We start from the raw sequence: 20878 nt of genomic DNA on the forward strand, positions 1-20878 counted from the left end.
AAAATATCCAGTTGGAGTCAGTTCTGTGGGCTTGTTGAGGACAGTTCGAGTTGACAGGAAGGCTACGGTAACGCAGATAACCCCTCTTCACATAGAAGATCCACTCTTGACTGGCAAGAGCAGATATCTGAGGCTGGGGTTAGGTATGCTGACTAAAACTGGACAATTGACAATTATTATTACTTTTTATTGCTATTAGTATTATTTCAAGCATTAAGCTCTGCTGATGACTGAGCTCATCCCCCTGTGACACTGTAAAACCCAGACAGCACATTCCACTGCAACGGTACAGTCCAGTAACACAGCTGCACACATCATAAATCCCTTCTCCACAGAGATCGCACAGAGCATTTCCACCAGTTAGCATCTAGCGAGATGTGCTACAAGCTCTGAGGAGAGCACTCGAGCAGGCAGGATGCGAGACACACTGGGCTTTTCTTCTGATTTATGTCTTTCGAGCTGTGGTCTGTTCTGCCCCGCTGTCTGCAAGGCGAAGGATGACTGGTGCTCGTATCTCTGCCGGTTTCCTATTTCAACATCACTTGTGGTCAGTGTGGATGAAAAAACGAGGGCTCTGTTTTCTGTCTGAAGGACACGGGAAAATTAGGAACACAAGTCGAGCTGTTCACATGTAATATTTGTGCAAAACTCTACAGAAAATGATGTGTCGATTGCGAAGTGTGTAGAACAGAGTAAAGTGTTGAATGATTTGTTTTCCTGGATTCTGTTTGTCCTGAAGCTGGAAAAAAAGACCCTTTGTGCTTGTTTTTGATGTATTCGGGAAGTGAACCTTGTTTCTCATTAATACACTATATTGGCAAATGTTTTGGGACACCCCTCCAGATCATTGAATTCAGGTGTTGTTTTTCAGGGGTTGGACTCGGCCCCTTAGTTCCAGTGAAAGGAACTCTTAATGTTTCAGATTCATACCAAGACATTTTGGACAATTTCATGCTTTGGGGATGACCCCTTCCTGTTCCAACATGACTGCACACCAGTGACCAAGGCAAGGTCCATAAAGACATGGATGAGTGAGTTTGGTGTGGAGGAACTTGACTGGACTGCACAGAGTCCTGACCTCAACCCCCTAGAACATCTTTGGGATGAATTAGAGTGGAGACTATGAGCCAGACCTTCTCGTCCAACATCAGTGCCTGACTTCACAAATGCCGGAAGAAAAATATCCATAAACACACTCCTAAACCTTGTGGAAAGCCTTCCCAGAAGAGTTGAAGCTGTTATAGCTGCAAAGGGCGGGACAACTCCATATTACATTCATGTGCATGTAAATTCAGATGGCCCAAAACTTTTGGCAATATAGTGTATTTTCAGGTGGCTCAGTGCTCAAGGTTTTTTCTTTTTTGCTGCTAATTTGATTTCAAGGGTGTTTTCATTAAAGACTATCGTTCCTCAGACTTCCTGATCACGCTGCCAATTTCAAAACACTACCACGAGGCATTTTATGCTTATAGTTCGTCAAGCACCTTGTTGATGAAAAACGTCTGCGGTAACTCAAACAGCCACCTTTCACACCCGTGGTGAGAAGAAAAGCATCTCAGAAATGCTCAACATGTCAAACCTTGATGTGTAAAACAGCAGTACACGTCAGGCTTCACTCCTGTCAGCTAAAAACCAGGAATGTGAGGCAACAGTGGGCACGAGATCAGGAAAATGGGTAGATGAAGATTGGAAAAAGGCCATATTTCTGAACCCGGTATCTTCCAGTGAGGTCTGCAAAACATTCTGGAAAATTAACACACTTTGTCAAGTTCAAGGTCAAGCCCAAAAAGATTTACTGTTACATTACAGAGACACTCTGATGGAGCGATTTGTGTGAGAAAATGCAGTTATGTGGCTGCAGAGCCCTAAAAACAGCTGTCCATATTTTGTTTTTAGACATTTTTATGAAAAACACCAGACAATGCAACTTCACGGTACCAATTTGGAGGTGACGAGAAACCGCAAGCTTTTGAATCCAGAAAGTTCTGTAACAGACAATAAAGTGATGGTGTGTAATTATAATATGCCATGAAATCAATATGAAACAGCCTCTTAGTCTGGTAAATTTAGAAAGGCATATTTCATCACTCCATCCGGCACCGTTCCTTTCTTTGGTTTCATGTTTAATATTTAATTAATTTAATTTATTTTCTTTTGATTATTGACCTTTTTGCTTCTGCCAGATTGTCTTAACACTGAACTGACATGAAATCCAGTGAAGTTTGTCTGGAAAATCAGCCTTTTAATGAAAGAAGTAAAGGGGGGAGAAAGAAAGAAAAGAAACTATCCCTCTATTGGGACATATTTTGTTTATTTTCTAAATTTGCTGTGTTTGATTGGCCGGAGGTGGCTCGTGAGGCCGCGGCTGTTTAAATCTGATTGGCTGTCGCGTCTTTTAAACACCACGTTCACACTCTGTGTAACGGAAAGTGCTCTCTCTCTCTCTCTCTCTCTCTCTCTCTCTCTCTCACTCTCTCTCTCTCTCTCTCTCTCTCTCATAACCAGCTCCACATGTGTTATCTAAATAAGCACCACGCCAAGACGGCTCACTTTTCTCCTCCTGCTGCTAGACAAACGTGTGGATTAGCTTGTCATTGGCTTAGACGTAACTTCTGTGTCAAATTGCTACTGACACATAAAATATTCGCCCCATTCATGTCAAGGAAATAAAGTTATACTCAGTTATAGTGCGTGACTCTCCGCCCTCTTTCATCAGCGCGAGACGCCATTTTGCCAGAGGGCTTCTCTCCTCACTGCTGTCTCAATGTACACTGGAATTAACTGATAGTCTTCATCTTTATATATATATATATATATATATATATATATATATATATATATTTATTTATTTAATCACACTCAGTCTGGGACTTAGTACCTTAGTGCCTTAGTACTGAAATTAATCAAGGTTTAAGATACATCCAAAAGTACCAGAAATGAATACATCTAACGCTCCCAAAAGAAAAGCAAAAAGAACACATAATAATCAACTATAAACAGAAATCCATCCATGTTTTAAAGTTTTTAATAAACTGGTGTGGTTAGGAATGAATAAACTGCTGCCAAAAGATCTATTTCATGACCACAAACCACTTACCTTGTTGCAACTTCGTTGCTAAAGGAAGCTAACGTGTAAATAACTCATAAAATTTATTATAGCGAATTTTATTTCAATCTGGGAATGAAGCATAGGGACGTACTGGAGTCACTGGTGTCGTGACGTGGATATATCTTCAGCCTTAATCGAGTTCTCAAAGCCTATAGACTTTTACATCCATTCACGCCAAATAATTAGCTGGAAGCTAATTAGCATGACGTTCCAGTGCCCTGACATCAGAGACTCCTTATATAAGTGCTAAATAATCGTCATCTCGGTTACTTGTGTATGACTGCGTAAACCATGGACAAGTCCAAGCAATATGAAAAACGAGTAAGACGAATTAGGAACTGATGAGGACGAGGAAAACGTATTGAACATGCTCGTAATGTGATTTTAAGTGTTAGAACAAGCAATATTAGAAAACATTATTCACTCAGTCTGCTGTGATTTCATTTCCATGTGTGTGTGTGTGTGTGTGATCGGGTGAGCTTTGCCTTTTCTATTCTCATAATGTCACATCACTAATCAACTATTTGCAAAGTTAAATCCCATAAAAGCCCTTTTGCGTCATTTTTCTCTGCGCTAATAAATCAACAGGAATATCATCCGCAGAGTCCAGTAAATGACCGGCTTACATCAGCACCATCTTCATGTCTGAGCTGTTTTGCCCATTAACTGGGGAGCAGTTTGATCGAGAGGGTTTATGATTCTTGAGAAAAACCCAAAACAAAACATTGTCGAATTTGATTAATGAGCTTCTCTCACCTTATTCGAGGTTTTACATCTGGTCGGTTCGAGACTAATTTGAAGTCATGTGATCTTTAGGGTAGATTTTAACGCTGGAGTCAAACTGCTCCAATACTGGAAGCAGATCACTGAATACACAAATAAACTAATAAATAAATATACAATCTGTTTCTTTAATGAAGACGCTATTTTTCTCTGTGTGATTTAAAACAACCTTCCATTAAACTTGAAAATGATTTGTTTACTATTACTATTATTAATACTCAGCTGCAACTATACCTACTTCTACTGTGCTATTAACATCACTACACTGAACATGAAAAACATTCAGTTAAATTCTTGTGATGGGTACAACAATGTATTTAGCCGTCATAGTAACTTCTCTCTAAAAGGGTCGTCACAATACTATTACCAATACTGTACTCGTACATCTACTATCACTAATACAGATACTACTACATCTACAACCACTTTTGCTACTATATTATTAACATTTTCCATTACATATGAAAGAGATTCATTTGGAACTCAAATAATGTATTGTTAGTTCCAGTCATGTGTACAAAAAATTAATTTCCTCATCATATTAACGTTTTTCAATTACTACAACTATTACTATACTACTATTATTTCTATTACTACTATACTTTTACTGCTACTACTACTACTCCTATACTACTATCACTACTTCTACAAATACAACTACTACGACTTTACTACTACTCCTGTACTACTATCACTACTACTACTCCTATACCATTATACTATACTATTACTGCTCCTACTACTTTTACTATACCAATATCATTACTACGACACTCCTACTACTCCTATACTACTATCACTACTACTCCTGCTCCTATACTCCTACTACTCCTATACTATACTAGTATACTATTACAGCTATTATTACTTTTACTATACCACTATCACTTTGATGACACTTCTACTACTCCTATACTACTATCACTCCTACTACTCCTATACTACTATCACTACTACTACTACTTCTACTAAACTCCTACTACTCCTTTTACTATACTACTATCACTACTATGACACTCCTACTACTCCTATACTACTATCACTACTACTACTCCTATACTACTATCACTCCTACTACTACTTCTACTAAACTCCTACTACTCCTTTTACTATACTACTATCACTACTATGACACTCCTACTACTCCTATACTACTATTACTATACTACCATTACTACTACTACTACTACCACCATTACTACTTTTACTATTACTAATATTATTACTCTACTATCACCGCTATTATTATTACTATACTACCATTACTACTGCTACTACACTACTACACTACTACTACTACCACTATACTACTACACTTTACTATTTTTGTTACTACTAATATTAATACACTACTATTGGTGCTACTACTCAGCTATTACTATTACTACTATTATAATACGACAATTACAGCTACTACTACTAATACTATAAATAAACACTTCTACTACTTCTATTACTATTATTACTTCTATTACTACTAATACATCTGTGGCTACTACATCTATTACTACAATTAACATACTACTACTAATAACATGACTATGGGTATTACTACTACTACTACTACTAACAGGGCAAGTGATGCAGCAGGTAGCACTGACACCTCATAGGTCCAGTGGTTTGGTGTTTTATTTTTATTTATTTATTTATTCATTTATTTATTAATTTTACATGTTTTCTCAGTGTCTGTCTGTGTTTCCTCTGACTTCTCTGCTTTCCTCCTTAACCTGTGGACCGTTTCCCTGCGCGTTCACCCTGACCAGGATAAAGCAGTTACTGAAGATCATAGACTTATTTGGGGTCCTTTATGAATATTCATGAGGAGTGGGAGGGGCTTAGTGAAAACAGTGTATGAGTTAAAGTGAGATTCAGCAAGCATTCAGCAAGACATTAATATGTAGAAGGAACTTGAATTGCAATTTATGGGCAAGAAATAATACTAGTAATAATGATTTAATGCAGTTTATGTCAGTAATTTTATCGGATGTTTGGCTCATGATGGAACCATTTATTGGCATTTGTAGCTTGAACCCTTTACCTCTTCATTGACTAGCATACAAATATTTATTATAATATTTTCAGTTATTACTGAAATTGATCAGGTTTAATAAGAGATTGATATCTAGGATTAAATACAACAGGGAGCTGTGAAAGTTGAGCACCACATCAGCAAGCAGCACCGGCAGAATCGTAGTCAGTTAATAATAATAACATTAATTACACGAAAAACAGCGTCTCCTGGATGTGACCCACTGTGTGGTTCTTCCTGTAGTTTGCATTTTAAATAAGAACCCTGCACGAGAAACACTGCGAGGCTTCATTCAGAATCACTGCAGCAGGGTATTTTTTCCCTTTTTCTCGGGGCGGTGTTATTTCAAGGGGTGCGTTCGAAACCTAATTTAAACAAGTGTTCAGATTCGCTGTTACAATCTCTGGCAGCCCGACTCTGCTCTGGCCTCCGAATGCCATTTAACTTTGGTTGTGAAGCGGGATTTTCTGCGCAGCGCAATAACTAAATGAGACATTGTACATGAGGGAAAATGGAGTATTAATGGTGTAATGCAGCTGTAAATGGACATCTTGTTTCCAGACTCCAGCGATATTATTGGAGAAATAAGAGCTGGATTGATGCGATAGCCACTTCTAAGCATCCGCTTATCCATCTTTCCCAGGTTTTGAGTTTTTATACATCTTTTTTGTGGATAAAATAAAAATAATAATAATAATAATAGTAACCCTGGTTGTAAGAGCCAATGCCCAGTGTGACTGTGCTTTGATGAATTGCTGTATGAACACACAGGGCTGTGCCACATGTGCTCCCTACAATCCCCGGGTGTTTAAATGCTGTAGTAACTATATCATATAATTATGACTTAGCCATCAATCATTCTTTTCATACTAATGCATCATTAACCCAACAAATAGTTCCCATATGTTCCTCCAAGCCCGAGCGCTTTCCCGTGGACTCGCTCTCCACATGCGTCCTTCACCTCACAGGCTTCTCCGTGTTTCATGGATCAGGTCATGTTTGTTAGTCAAGAAGCCCATCCATAATTCAATATTTGGAGACTCCGCAGGCTTTTCTCCATCCACCAGTTCCTGAGCGGTTCCTCGGCGGTTCCTGAGCCGAGCTGTAAACACCACTTCAGGCTCTTTGAGTTACCACGGGACGTAATCAGACCTGACAGCCGTCGACTCACTTGTCCCGTTCCAGCGCTTCTTTGGAAGCTTTTTTGGTGTGAGAGAGTGCGAGTGTGTGTGTGTGTGTGTACATTCAGCCGTAACTCCGTACCGGAATCCCCTGTAGCACATTAACTTCTCCTTACTTAGCATCCTGCTGATTTCCGCCCGCGCACTATTTTATGCCTTTCACGCCCAATTGACTGTGTGATCCAGAGGAGAGGGAGATTTTTTTTTCTTCCTAAAAAGCTTGTTGCTCCTTATAGCACGGCGCTCTGCTGAATTCTCGAATTGTTGATTCGTTTTCCATAACAGCCGTTCCAACCCTGGGGTTTTATATAAACGTGTTCCTTTAAGTTTCCATAGTAACAAGGTGACTCCACATAACCGTGTTGTTTATTAAAAAAAAGAGAAAAAAACAATGAATTGTTGCCATGGTTATTTGATTTCATTGATATTTGTTATAATGAGATGTTTATTTAGCATTTAAGGAAGGAGTCTCCAGTGTCAGCGTTAATATTATGAACAACAGCAACGCTAATTCCTCTCCACTTCCTACTCTATTTCTACCCATTTAAAGGCATCTAGAGATCTACCAGCTCCAGTTGTGTGCCGCTTTATGAAGATTTCGGACCTTTAGAGAGAAGAGGCCGACCCTTCAATGATCCTGAGGCATCTAGAGATGCACCAGCTCCAGTTGGAATCTGCATCATGAAGATTTCGAACCTTCAGTGAGGATCCTGAGGTATCTAGAGATACACCAGCTCCAGTTGGAATCTGCATCATGAAGATTTCGAACCTTCAGTGAGGATCCTGAGGTATCTAGAGATACACCAGCTCCAGTTGGAATCTGCATCATGAAGATTTCGAACCTTCAGTGAGGATCCTGAGGTATCTAGAGATACACCAGCTCCAGTTGGAATCTGCATCATGAAGATTTCGAACCTTCAGTGAGGATCCTGAGGTATCTAGAGATACACCAGCTCCAGTTGGATTCTGCTTCATGAAGATTTCAGACATTGGAAGAGAAGACGCCAATTCCATGTGGACTTTGAGGACAACAACCTCGTAATCAATACACAAAATGTCATTCCACATACGCTGGATCTCCATCACTGAGCATCTTAAGGCTTCGGCTTGGAGGAGTTTGGGTTGAATATATAATGAACTGAGCTAATTTATGAGTTGCTTGGATTCACAACTCCGACAGACTGTAGAAAGGACATTATTGATAATCATACTCTCCAGTGTTTATGATAATTCACACTCTCTGGTGTCACCCAGATGAGGATGAGGTTCTCTTTTGAGTATGGTTCCTCTCAAGGTTTCTTCCTCTTACATCTCAGGCAGTTTTTCCTCGCCACAGTCGCCTCAGACTTGCTCATTAGGGATAAATACAAATAAATGTAAATATAAGTCTAATGTTAATCTTGAACTTTTTCTTCTATATTTCTAATCTTCTGTAAAGCTGTTTTGAGACAGTGTTATTAAAAGCGCTATACAAATAAAATTGAATTGAATTGAATTGAATTAAATAAAACAAATAACTGGTTGGATAATTAAGAGGGAAACCCTGTTAAACCCTTCAGGATGTGTTGTTATAGGAAAAAAATCCACGATACTCGATCGGCTCTGTTAATTATTTTCCCATAAAGGTTTTCACTAATTAGACTCATCATGCTCCATCTTCGACTAATGATGTACACAAGATGAGCTCACCTGCAATTACGCCTCTCGTTATTGTCACTCGTGTCTCTCGGTCAGCAGCCCAAATGGAGAATAATGAGGCATGGAGCCGGTAATGAGTGTCCGGATAGTGGTGAGAAGGATGACGCTGTAGTTCTGCGATCCTGAGCTCAGTTCTGTTCCAAGCTCCAGTTGGTCCGAGTGTAAGGCAGCTGCTTGGCCTCGACTGTAACCGAGTGGCACCACAGAAGCGTATGGATTATTCATTTACTTTTCCGATATTAGGTCATTAATATTTTGGAAAGGATTTGGGCAAAGCTACCTGACTTTACGTTGGCTTGGTGCTCTAGTGTTTCGTTTGGATTAATAGGCGCCGTGTTCATCATCCACCTTTTACTGTCATCTCTATTTATCACGTCTGGAAATCCTTCTGCGCCCTCCCGATATACTCGCGCGTACCAAGCTAAACAAGCAAGAGAGGATAATCCTCCTCCAAAAGAAGGCCATCCAAAATGAAAGAGCAGACATACAAATTAGGATATTTCGCTACAGAAAATGAATCTCCCCCATCACGGTGGAATAACACAACATCTGGCCGTGAACACAGGAATTTTGTAAGTTATTTTTTAGTTTAGCAGCTAGCGAGGCAATTTGTCTCGCGGACCCGCCAAGTTTTTCGACTTATATGTACAACAGTTCGAGAGGTTCGAGAACTTTCCAGCGTGAGATGAAGTCTGGCTGCTGTGAAAGTCTAAGTTCTGGGAGTTTAATAATGGCACTCAGTGGCACCGCTGTGGTGAATCTAGGCTATACTGTACACTGGAAGAGCTTTGATAGGGGAAAAAAACATGTGACTAGCGACGAGACGGATTTCTAGCCTGTTGCTGAAGGCCAGGAACAAAAAAGGTTTATTTTGTGTTTATTTAATTTATGTATCAGCCATATTTTTACTTACTTGAATCAAATTATTAATATTCATGAGTACTGTGGGTCTTTTCATGAATATTTATGAGCAGGAGGCGGGCCTAGTGGAAGGCTGCAGTTTGAAGAGGATATATATATATACATGTATATATAAATATAAAGAGAGAGAGAGAGAGAGAGAGAAAGAGAGAGAGATTAAAGATTTTACTGTGGTCATGACGACCACTAACTAGGAGTACGTCCATTTTGCTACGTCACAGTGGTAGCTAGCAAGAATTTAGCCATCTTTAAGCTGACATTTTTTTTTCCCCCATCATGTTGTTTAAAATGTTTCCTTACACCACACGAGCTTTACAGCAACATAACCTTGACAGTAAATAAAACCAGTTCCACGTCGTTTTAGCCATCATTTATATTTACGATTCCTTAAAGTTGAGTTGTTAAAGGCATTTTGGCTCTTTCCCAGAATTTCCCGGAATTCAGCCATATGAGAATTTAAGGTTTTTTCCAGACCATCAGACCTTTACGAATTACATACAAAAGTAATGTAAGAGACCTGGACATGGTATAACAAGAGAACATATAACTAGAGGGCAGAAGGTTTGACGACCTTCTAGACATGGCAGTCTCTCTCTAGAAGTGATAGTGTGTTGTATGTAGTAGATGTAGCCTCCAGTGTCTCAAGTGAGGCTCACTAGATCCAAAGAAAGAATTTAAATATATACAAAGAATGTAAAAGCTCAGAATCCTGCAAACATACCATAACTGGGCCACAAAAGTGCAAAAAGTCACTCCAGGTGGCCTCTGGCTCTCGCACAGATCAGGAAAATAAACATCCCCGAATCACTATGCTGAGAATACATACAAGCAAAAATGCTAGAGTCACTGATTCGCACCTCCTCTGAGGATCCACACGTCCAACCTAAACCGACTCGAGCCACTGGAGAGGAATCTGACCTGTTCTTCTGGACTTCACTCTGCGTTAAAAAGCCCTCAAATCTGCTTCAGGCTTTCAAGTGGATTATATTCTCACTTTCCTGTATCTCTTTGACGTGTCAAATCTAACGAGGACGTGACCCAAGAACACCCGGGAGAGGAAGTGTCCTGTTTTCGGAATCACGTCTCACTTAAAAATGGCCGTGTTACAAGAGCCACATAAAACAGTGTTTTGCTTGGAAATCAGGTTCTGTCCTGTCCATGCCAAAATATACTCACTTCATCCATAGAAGACGAAACGCTGGTTGTGACCACAATAAATAGTCCTCATTAGGGTTATATTTAAAGAGCATTAATTGCAGCCTTATTTCCGCAAAAAAACGGAGCATCAGGGGAACTGACTCACCAATCTGTTTTCAATTTGTTTTTAATATATTTTTGATATATTTTTAATATAGGTTTCATTTTCGTCAATGCCACATCCAACCTTGTCAACAACTTCGTGTGACAAATGGTTTTTTTTTTTTTACTCGGTTTTTAATTTAATTCTCTTTTTTAATGCATAAACTCGATCTGACGATGTAAGTCATCCAAAATCTCAACCACAGACAGGAAACCCAGGAGAAATCCAGTTGCTGACTGTATGCACACTTTAAAGTTTATATGAGGAGAAGAGGATCTACACACGTGGATCATCAGCTTTGTTTCTTTAACAATGCTGTCGATTTGAACAATGAAGAACAAATATTATCTTTTTCTTCGAAAGCAAACGTCGCATTTTAGAGAATTCCTCTGCAAGTGCACCGCCTCGTCGATCCAGAGCCGTAAAACAACGCTGGTCTGTCTGCAATCTGTCTGAAATCCCACCGCAGCCATTATGCAGTTTGCACAGCCATTTCCAAAGTGAACATATATAACCTATACATACTGTCCACAGCGCCAGTGCCAGAGCTATGAGGAAAAACACATTTTTGTAATCCCAGATTCGGGCCGAAGGACCAATCGAGCGTCTTGGTCGGAGGTGAACGCGAGGTCTCCGTGGCTCTTTATGTTCTCTCTGGTTCTAGTCCATTAACCGTTGCAGGCCTGTGGTTCTGCTCACACGCCACGCCGACGTCCTGCACTGATACCAACCCGTCGGACGATGCCGTAAAAAACCGTCCCAAAGAAAACACCAGCGCTCCAGCTCGGCTTCATCATCACTCCGGTGTGTGGCAAGGTGAGAGTCTGAGGGCAGAGAGCTGCGACTCCACGCCACTCTTACATGAGGTGTTTGTGTGCTTTGGAAAGCGGATTAATAAAATAAAGCTAGGATCCAACTACATTTCTACACTTTGCAGCAGAGAGAAGTGTGTCGAGGGAGAACGTTAGACGGTGTCGACGGACGTTGTTACCTTATTTTTCTTGTGTGTGTGTGTGGGGGGGGGAGCAGACGGTTAGCTGGTCAACTGGTTTTTCATGAGAAAAGGATATGACTCCTCCAGTGGGAAGGTGTATTATTTATCACGGCACAGCTGAATTCTTTATTCTGAGTGGTCAGAAGATATAAAGGTTCTGCAGGAACTGTCTGCAGGAAAGGGAAAACATTATTATTGGCTTTGCTATGGTAACACTCTTAAACAATGTGCCTCAGTAACTAATTTACTTTTTTATCCAGTTATAGATACTTTTAATGCTGAGGAAGCGTGTTTATAGAGATTGTAAACAGTCATTGTTCTTTATTTCTCTTTGTCTCTCTTGTATAAGAGGAATAAATTACTTCAGGACTTCATCAGGACTGTTACAAGAAAATATTCAAGTACAAAATGTGCAGCAGTTACCATCGTAACCGTAACAGTACAAAATGTCTGGTTGTGTTACATGTAGTAACCGTAACAGTACACAACGTCTGGCTGTGTTACACATAGTAACCACAGAAGTACAAAATGTGCGGTTATGTAACAGGTAGTGACCATAACTGTACAAAGTGTGCAATTGTGTTACATGTTAGTAGCTGTAACAGTACAAAATGTGTAACTGTGTTACATGTAGTAACTATAGCAGTACAAACTGTGCAGTTGTGTTACACATAGTAGTTGTAATAGTACAAAATGTTTGGTTGTGTTACATGCAGTAACGGTAACAAAAAAATGTGCAGTTACATGTAGTAATCGTGACAATAAAAAATGTGCATTTGTTTTGCATGTAGTAACTGTAACAGTACAAACTGTGTAACTGTTACATGTAGTAACTGTAACAATTAAAAATGTGTAACATGTAGTAACTGTAACAGTACAAACTGTGTAACTGTGTAACATGTAACTGTAACAGTACAAACTGTGTAACTGTTACATGTAGTAACTGTAACAATTAAAAATGTGTAACTGTGTAACATGTAGTAACTGTAACAATTAAAAATGTGTAACTGTGTAACATGTAGTAACTGTAACAATTAAAAATGTGTAACTGTTACATGTAGTAACTGTAACACTTAAAAATGTGTAACTGTGTAACATGTAGTAACTGTAACAGTACAAACTGTGTAACTGTTACATGTAGTAACTGTAACAATTAAAAATGTGTAACTGTGTAAGATGTAGTAACTGTAACAATTAAAAATGTGTAACTGTGTAAGATGTAGTAACTGTAACAATTAAAAATGTGTAACTGTGTAAGATGTAGTAACTGTAACAATTAAAAATGTGTAACTGTGTAACGTAGTAACTGTAACAATTAAAAATGTGTAACTGTGTAACATGTAGTAACTGTAACAATTAAAAATGTGTAACTGTGTAACACATAGTAACTGTAACAACAACAAAAAACACAGTTGTGTTAGATATAATAACCACAGGAGTACAAAATGTCTGGTTGTGTTACACATACTTACTGTAACAGTACAAAATGTTTAACTGTGTTACATGTAGTAACCATAACAGTAAAATATGTGCAATTGTGTTACATGTACTGACATAACTGTACAAAATACGGTGTTCGGAGTTGTCAGTGGAGAGCAGAATGAATTTGTGTTTCATTTCATTCTTGTTTGTGACACAAATTAGTTTTTTTTTGCTTGAGTTCTATCCGTTAAAGTTTCGCTCTCAGTCACGTGGCGCACTTGTTTTAATATATAGTTTTTTCCACTCGCTCTTATTTATATCTCCTGTGAGGAGGGTCCACCCTTTGAATCTGTGCTAATTGGTTTTGAATGTGTTTAGAATATCCGCTCTCGCATTTCAAAGTGCACGTGAGTTCCTGAGTCGCTTTCATTCATAGCTTCCACAAACGCGTTTAATCAAAAATGTCCAGCTGTCAGGATAATTCCATGCTTGCTCAGTATGTCGTCCAGCTTCAAAAAAAAAAAAAAAAAATCTGACCGTTTATATTCGGTACAAACGCAGTCAACACGATCGCCGCAATCGGAAAAAAGAGGGAGAGAGCGCGCACCTGCACACGTTTCTTTCCTTCTGCTCGCTGGGCAGTACACGTGAACACGTGCAGAACATATCGAAACTCCGAAAAAAGCAATGGGTTCCTTCTAATCCACATGTAATCAATCCCAGGAGGGCCTAATTACCGAGTCGTTTACGTGTTGAGGCAAACACTACAATACCACAGAGTGGGTTTATAAAAACGCTAAATAAAGCACTTAGCTGGTACAAAAGAAACCTTGTTTCTGCTGCTTGAAATGTTTGAAATCAAATGTCAGCTTCCAGAACAAAACTTTCCCCATTTTGCCTTTAAAATATTACACTGTTGATTCATCTGCTTTAGAAAAACAGTCTGATTGCGTGACTTTTGCTACGAGACCTGATGAAAACTGGAAGTGCGCGTCTGTTTCATCTGTCATATTCTGTAAACTTGAGGGCATTTAACTTTCGTCGAACAAACGGCAATTCATTTTGGATTATGAAAAGAAAAAGGAGGAGGAGGGGGGGGGGAATAAAAGCTGCAAAATCCTGGCTGTGTAAATGTACACACCTTTTTATAAGCGAGGCATGTGACTGTACGCAGATCTGAAAATTAGCCGAATCGAATATAAACACTCGGAATGAAGCAATTCACTTCCAAACACTGCAAAGACATAATTCTAATGAACCCTGAACAAAGGTTCTGTAGGATTTTCGCGACACTTTGGTTTCCTGCTGATCCTCAATTCTTGATCGTGCGAAGAATGCATGGTATCTCGCTCCCTGAAAGTTTCCTGATCAGGAGACGGGAATAAAAGAATTTCTGAAACATTTCCATGTACCGTGGAACATCGTGAAAGTCGTCACCGACATTCGGAGACCACAGTGACACTAACAAGAACAGGACGTTCCTTTAAAAGTGGAATTGGCAAGCGAAGAAAAGTTATCAGGAAGGCTGCCAAGCAAGGAAGGCTTACAGCAACGTTAAAGGAGCTGCAGGAATATGTGGCGAGTGCTGCTCACTTCCTGCATGGAACAACAATCTCCTGTATTCGCCAGACGTCTCGCCTTTGAGGTACAGCCTTTCTCATGGAGAATACCAAAAAAAAAAAAAACCTTTAAAGCTCTAAACTAAATCATTCTAGAAATTTCTGAAAGCAACACAGTGAAACACGGTGGTGGTAGCATCAAGTAGTACGTAGCCTTTATTTGTAACATATACATTACTGCACTGTGAAATTCTTTCTTTACATACCCCATGCGTGGAGGGTTGGGGTTAGAGCTCATGATATAGCACCCCTGGAGCAGTGGGGAGGGTGGGGGTCTTGCTCAAGGGCCCAACGGTGGCAGCTTGGAGGCTTGAACCCCTATATTCAACCCAGAGCCTGAACCACTTCAGCTACCACATCCATCATGCTATGTTGGTTCATGTGGTTAAGACTCTGGGTTGGCGATCGGGGTTCAAGCCTCAGCACCACTAATCGCCACTGTTGGGCAACAGAGCAAGGCCCTTAACCCTCTGTGCTCTAGGGACGCTGTATCATATCTGACCCCAATTTCCTCAGCTGGGATATGCAAAGAAAATATTTCCACTGTGCTGTAATGTATGTGTGGTGATAATTAAGGCCTCTTGCCCACAGTTCTTCTTCTATAATTCGGCTGGGACTAGGGCTCAGGTCAAGATAGAGGTAATTGTGGAAAGCTTTAAATTCCCAGTTTGCTTTTAGACACCTGAAGATGAAGAAAAGTTTCACCTTCAAGCACTATAGCACAAATCTGAGCTTGATTCTGAAGAACATCATCAACGTTTTGGAGTTCGGATCAATATCCTATAGTAAACCTGTGAAACGACTCAAAGAAGGCTGCACACAGGAAATAACAGGAAGGAAAAGTGGCATTAAGTATTTGTGCAACCAGGTTATTGCTATCTTTTTCTCCCTATTGCTTGCTATATCACATTAAAGATGGAAAAACATTTGAATATTAAGCAGGTGTGTAAACTTTTGCTTACACACAGCTGTATATTTGGCTGTATCTCACTTCACTACCCTTTCAAGTATATTTAAAGTTTTATTTGTGAGCTAAAGTTAAATAATCCTACTTTATGCTTTTTATATATTTTATTACATATTTTTTTTATATATCATAAAAATGACATCATTCTCAAGCGAGCCTTTATTGATAGTCAAGAAATATTTTAATTAAAAAAAACCCCAAAAAACACTCACCAACCTTCTGAACAATTCAGCAGCCTTTCTTTCAGAGGACTTTCTGGAAAAATTTGGTCCAGGAAGGTAGCATGATATTGGAGCTAACAGAACACACACACCCACACGTCATGTTGTCCAACAGAAACTGCGGCCCATTGGACCTATTTCATCCACTCGCTCTCTCAAAAAAAATTAGCACATCTGAAAACGCTCGCATTAGTAACTTCAGTAGCGTAATCAATGACCGGTGTGCGGCAAACAGCTCGACCAATCCCATGTCCCCGCTGCACGGGTGTAAGCCGTGACTGCGCTAAACGCTTTAAGAAACCAGGCGCCGTTCGTCACACTGCATCAGCCTCCTTAAAGTGTTATAGTTGGCTTGGCTCGCATGAATTCACATCAAATGACCTTATCCATTAGTAATTAGGCCGTGTAAATAGAGGGCCGGGATCGCTCTTTTTCACCTGGCGGGCCGCTAATAGCGCTCCTGTTCCACTCTCATTAAAATGGAAGATTGTTTCTTTGTATTGGCTCAAGCACAAGTACGCTTTAGGAAAGCGGCGCAATTTGTTAAACGACGAGGCAACAAACCCGTGTCAGGATTAGAACCAAACAAATAATATACACTGCCGTGTGGAACAGTGACTGTAAGACAAAAACACACACAGTTCAGGCAGCGCCTGCATCCGTAGCCTGTATTTTTCTTTTTTTGGACGATTCAGCACGCTCCTGCCTGGCTGGTCAGATAGCCTTTTAATAGGGATGACATCAGCCTGTAAAGGAACCTGACCTCTCGTAAAGCCGCAAGCTTCGGGCTCCGTGCCCTCCGTCGAATCTCCTCACAAAACCAGACGCGTGCAGTATCTCAAGCATCTCCAGATCTTCCACTTGGCCTCAGGTTCTCCTGTGCTGGATGACTGTAAATCAATTACTCTGACCGACAGTGATGCTTCGTCGTACGAGGAAAACTGCAGTTACTCATCTGAATGAATCCTTGGGTAAAAAATCTTCCACAGAGAACTTTTAGTCAGAGTAAAGAGGATAAGACATCTGTCTCAAGTTCGAATTGCACACTGATTTTTGGTACCACCAAGGAACCAAGGAATGTGGGAAAACATTAGCTAATGCTTACTCGCAACAGCTTAATTTCTAACCTCACGCACGTCAGCTAGCATGAGAATAACTCGATTTGAATGCTAACACTATTAACTGCTAACTACAGATTACAGCGATGGGTCTTAAAAGTCATCCTGTCTGCCGTCTGCTAAACGTTAGGAGTTTTTCGATCCGACTCCTTGAAAGCCGCCTGATTTCAAATGGAGCCTTATAAAAACCTTGAGAAATGCGACAATTAGCAGCATAGAAGAGATTTTTAACTTTTGAAATGTTGAAAAATATTGAAATACAGTGGAACCTCAGAAATTTAATTTGTTCTGGAAGCAAGTTATTAAGGTAAAAATGTGTATTTCGAAACGAATTTTCCCATTAGAAATAATGTAAATGCAGATAATCCGTTCCAGCCACCCAAAAATATGAGCAATATTCCCAATATGAAGCGTATGGAAACTGTATGGCTGCTTACAAAGAACTGACCCAAGCCAAGCATTCCATGTCAAGGCTCCTCACAGGAAGTCGTGCCACCAAGCTTGGGCTAAAAATAGAACAGACCACCCACACCACTGATCTGTCAACAAAAAAATGCCCGGAAAATCACCCAGCTTTTGAACTCATGGCGAAGGCAACGTTGGTATTGTGGGTTCACTCTTTCCAAACAGCTTTCGCTGGCTGAAAACAAATTCGTAAACTTTGTAAACTCACTTTGGTTGGCTTTGCTCAGCTTTCCACTGACACTAACAAGTTTTGAACAGCTCCCAGACGTACGCATTTGGCTCGTTTGTATGCCAAAAATGCTTTGTATGCTGATGCAAATTACTGGCAAAATTTCAATTCTTAAGCCGAAAATTCATAAGGGTGGGCATTCTTATGCCGAGGTTCCACTGTACTTGAATACATAAGTACTAGCAGTTGAGTGAAAGAACTGTGCCACTAAGCCACTAGCCTAACTGGATGGTGCTAATGTTTAGCTTGTAAAGCTAAACCCTTAGTGAATATCTCATAGATATGAATAAATAGGGGATACCTCGTTTACCTTGTTAATACAGTATTCTCCTCCAAACCATGGACCACAAGTTGACTAAAACTAGTTATAGTGTATCAATAAGGATAAGGTCCTGAATGGGATAAAATATAAAGCATTACAGATTAAATTCAGAAGAATAACACTACATTTTAGACTTCACTAAAATCCCAGTGAAAGATCCATTCTGTAAGCGGAAGGGGATGTTGGGGATATGGTAGTTTAGTGGTTAAGGCATTGGACTCATTGGAAGGTTGTGAGTTTGAAACCCAGGCCCACCAATCTGCCACTGCTGGCCCCTACCCCTTAACCCTCAATTGCTCAGTTAAATATGTAAGTTGCTGTGGATAAGGGTATCCTTCAAATGCCAGAAATGTGTTTGGTGTTTCTTGGTTTTTACCCATAAATTTCTCAAAAACTAAAAAGTGTGAAAGTACAAAGTCAAGTACAGGATGTGGAATCGCACTTCGAGGATACGTTATTAAAAAAGAGACCCTAAGTTACAAGGAAAGTCCGATAATTTAATACATATTACATATAATACATATTTTGGACTCTCGTCATCCTGGTTTGGCTCGAAGGTAAGAATCAGGTGGAAGTGGGCTTTCAGCTTCCACTGTCCCACCCAGACATCCAGCCAAAGTGATCCAACTAACTCCCCCGTCGCTCTTCAATTCCACTTTAATATACTAAGCACTTCCTCTTCTGGCTTCTACAAAGTCCCACTGGCTCCTAACTCACCCGCTCTGTTTCAGCTCGCCCACAGCAAATCGCTCTGTTCTGAGGGGGGGGAAAAACCCTTCAAGAACTATTGACCCTTTTATCTTTCCATACAAGCGCACAAAACAAACGGCAATCTAACACAAGGTGCTTTGTGATCCATTTTAGAGCAATGGATCAATTTCTCCATCAATTTCTCCAACTCTAAACACTGAGTCAACGTTACGCAGAAGACCGAGACGCATGTAAATCACCGTAAGCCTCCGGCCATGGTCAGCATCAGAAGCGGATTGGAAGCGCGATTGTGCTTCAGTGGAAACGTCTGGTGCACGTACGCTGAAGCTACCTGGACGTGTTTCAGAGGGCTTCATCCAGAGTTCACTCCTGTAGTCACGAGTTAAGAGCGATGATCGTGGCCTTGCTCTACCCCACTTAATCCAAATTGAGAACACATCTTGTTATGGAGAGTCCAGGTCTGCTTGCAATTAATGTCCAAACATGAGCTATGGCAGTATACACACACACACACACACACAAAACAGAGCAGAGCATTTACAGTCGAGAGGTGTATTGAGACGTGAAGTCGTCACGTGAAGCTCGTTTGCTTTCCACACGCATGGTAATTTTCAACAATGTAACGGATCATAACAAACAAAAGAACGCGACTGGAAAGTTTATAAGCTTTCGATTACAACCTTCGCTTTGTCTAGCTGTCAAAATACCACCAAAACAACTTATTACATGCTTTCGGCCATCATGACAGGAATTCCACATTTTTGAAAACGGAGCTCATATTTTTTGGAATCCGGCTGATTTCCTTCGCGAGCGTCGCCAGTTCATCTGGAAGGCCAGATTCTTACTGGTGATTATATTAGAATTAGCAGCCACATTCGTCCTCCGTAACCTTGTCATATTTAATAGAGTGAGATATGAACTTTTACTGAACAATTGTATGGAGCAGCTTTTACAACAGCACTGGCGAATTCTTTTGATTCTTTTTTGGCCTGAAAATTGATTCGTTTTCTATAAGATCAGCTTTGACATTAGAGCAGCTGCAAGCCACGGGTTTTATATTGAAACCTCCCTCGTTCTATTATCATCTCTATAGCAACCCATCGTTTACTGGGACTTGGACACCCAACAGAAACGAATTTCAAGAAACAATAAATCGGCGTAACTATTGATAGGGTTAACTTTTTTCCGTTTATTGAAGATTAATTGAAGGAGTCTCCAGTGTTAAAGTCTGAGGTAAAAACTGTACGTTTTCCACCACAGGAAACTCTTCAGGACTTTCCACAGCACTAAATGTAACTAGAAATGGATAAAAAACAATACATATTTTTGTTATTAAATAAACATTGTGATCATTGAACCAAGCCGCTGTGTTATAAGAGCAACAAAATACTTCAGGAAAAAGAATGAACTGCAGGTCGATCCCAGTGACTCCGCCTCCTGACACCATGTTCCAGGTGATTATTTTATTATTTACTATAAATAAGATATTGTATAAGATTTCCCAATTTTACATCAGCATTCATAATAACCGTCTCAAATTACTAGCTAATTAGCAACAAATGCTAGAAAACTTGTGTTCTTTTTCAATATCTAACGTCGACTCTTCAGGACTCAACATGCCTCTTCATGGTACTTAAGGCCAAATTTTGGGAATCCAGTTGCTTTCCTTCTCAAGCTTCTTTAGTTCAGCTCTCAGTGCGGTGAACACTGTGGCCAGATCGTCATTGATGATGATCTTCTCGAACAAGTAGCCGTATTTATCCTCCATATCCTGCGCCGTGTTAATCAT

General features: G+C 40.0%; 1 protein-coding gene across 1 annotated transcript in view; it reads right to left on the minus strand.

The window, feature by feature from the left end:
- Positions 1-20292: 20292 nt before the first annotated feature.
- Positions 20293-20878, minus strand: part of mpp7b (MAGUK p55 scaffold protein 7b) — a 56409-nt gene continuing 55823 nt past the window's right edge. The window contains exon 14 of the mRNA XM_058418176.1: positions 20293-20878. This exon is cut by the window's right edge and continues 18 nt beyond it. Within this exon, the coding sequence (XP_058274159.1) occupies positions 20723-20878 (156 nt within the window). The 3' untranslated portion in view covers positions 20293-20722.

The sequence above is a fragment of the Hemibagrus wyckioides genome, linkage group LG20, assembly GCF_019097595.1.
Source record: "Hemibagrus wyckioides isolate EC202008001 linkage group LG20, SWU_Hwy_1.0, whole genome shotgun sequence".
Lineage (NCBI taxonomy): Eukaryota > Metazoa > Chordata > Actinopteri > Siluriformes > Bagridae > Hemibagrus > Hemibagrus wyckioides.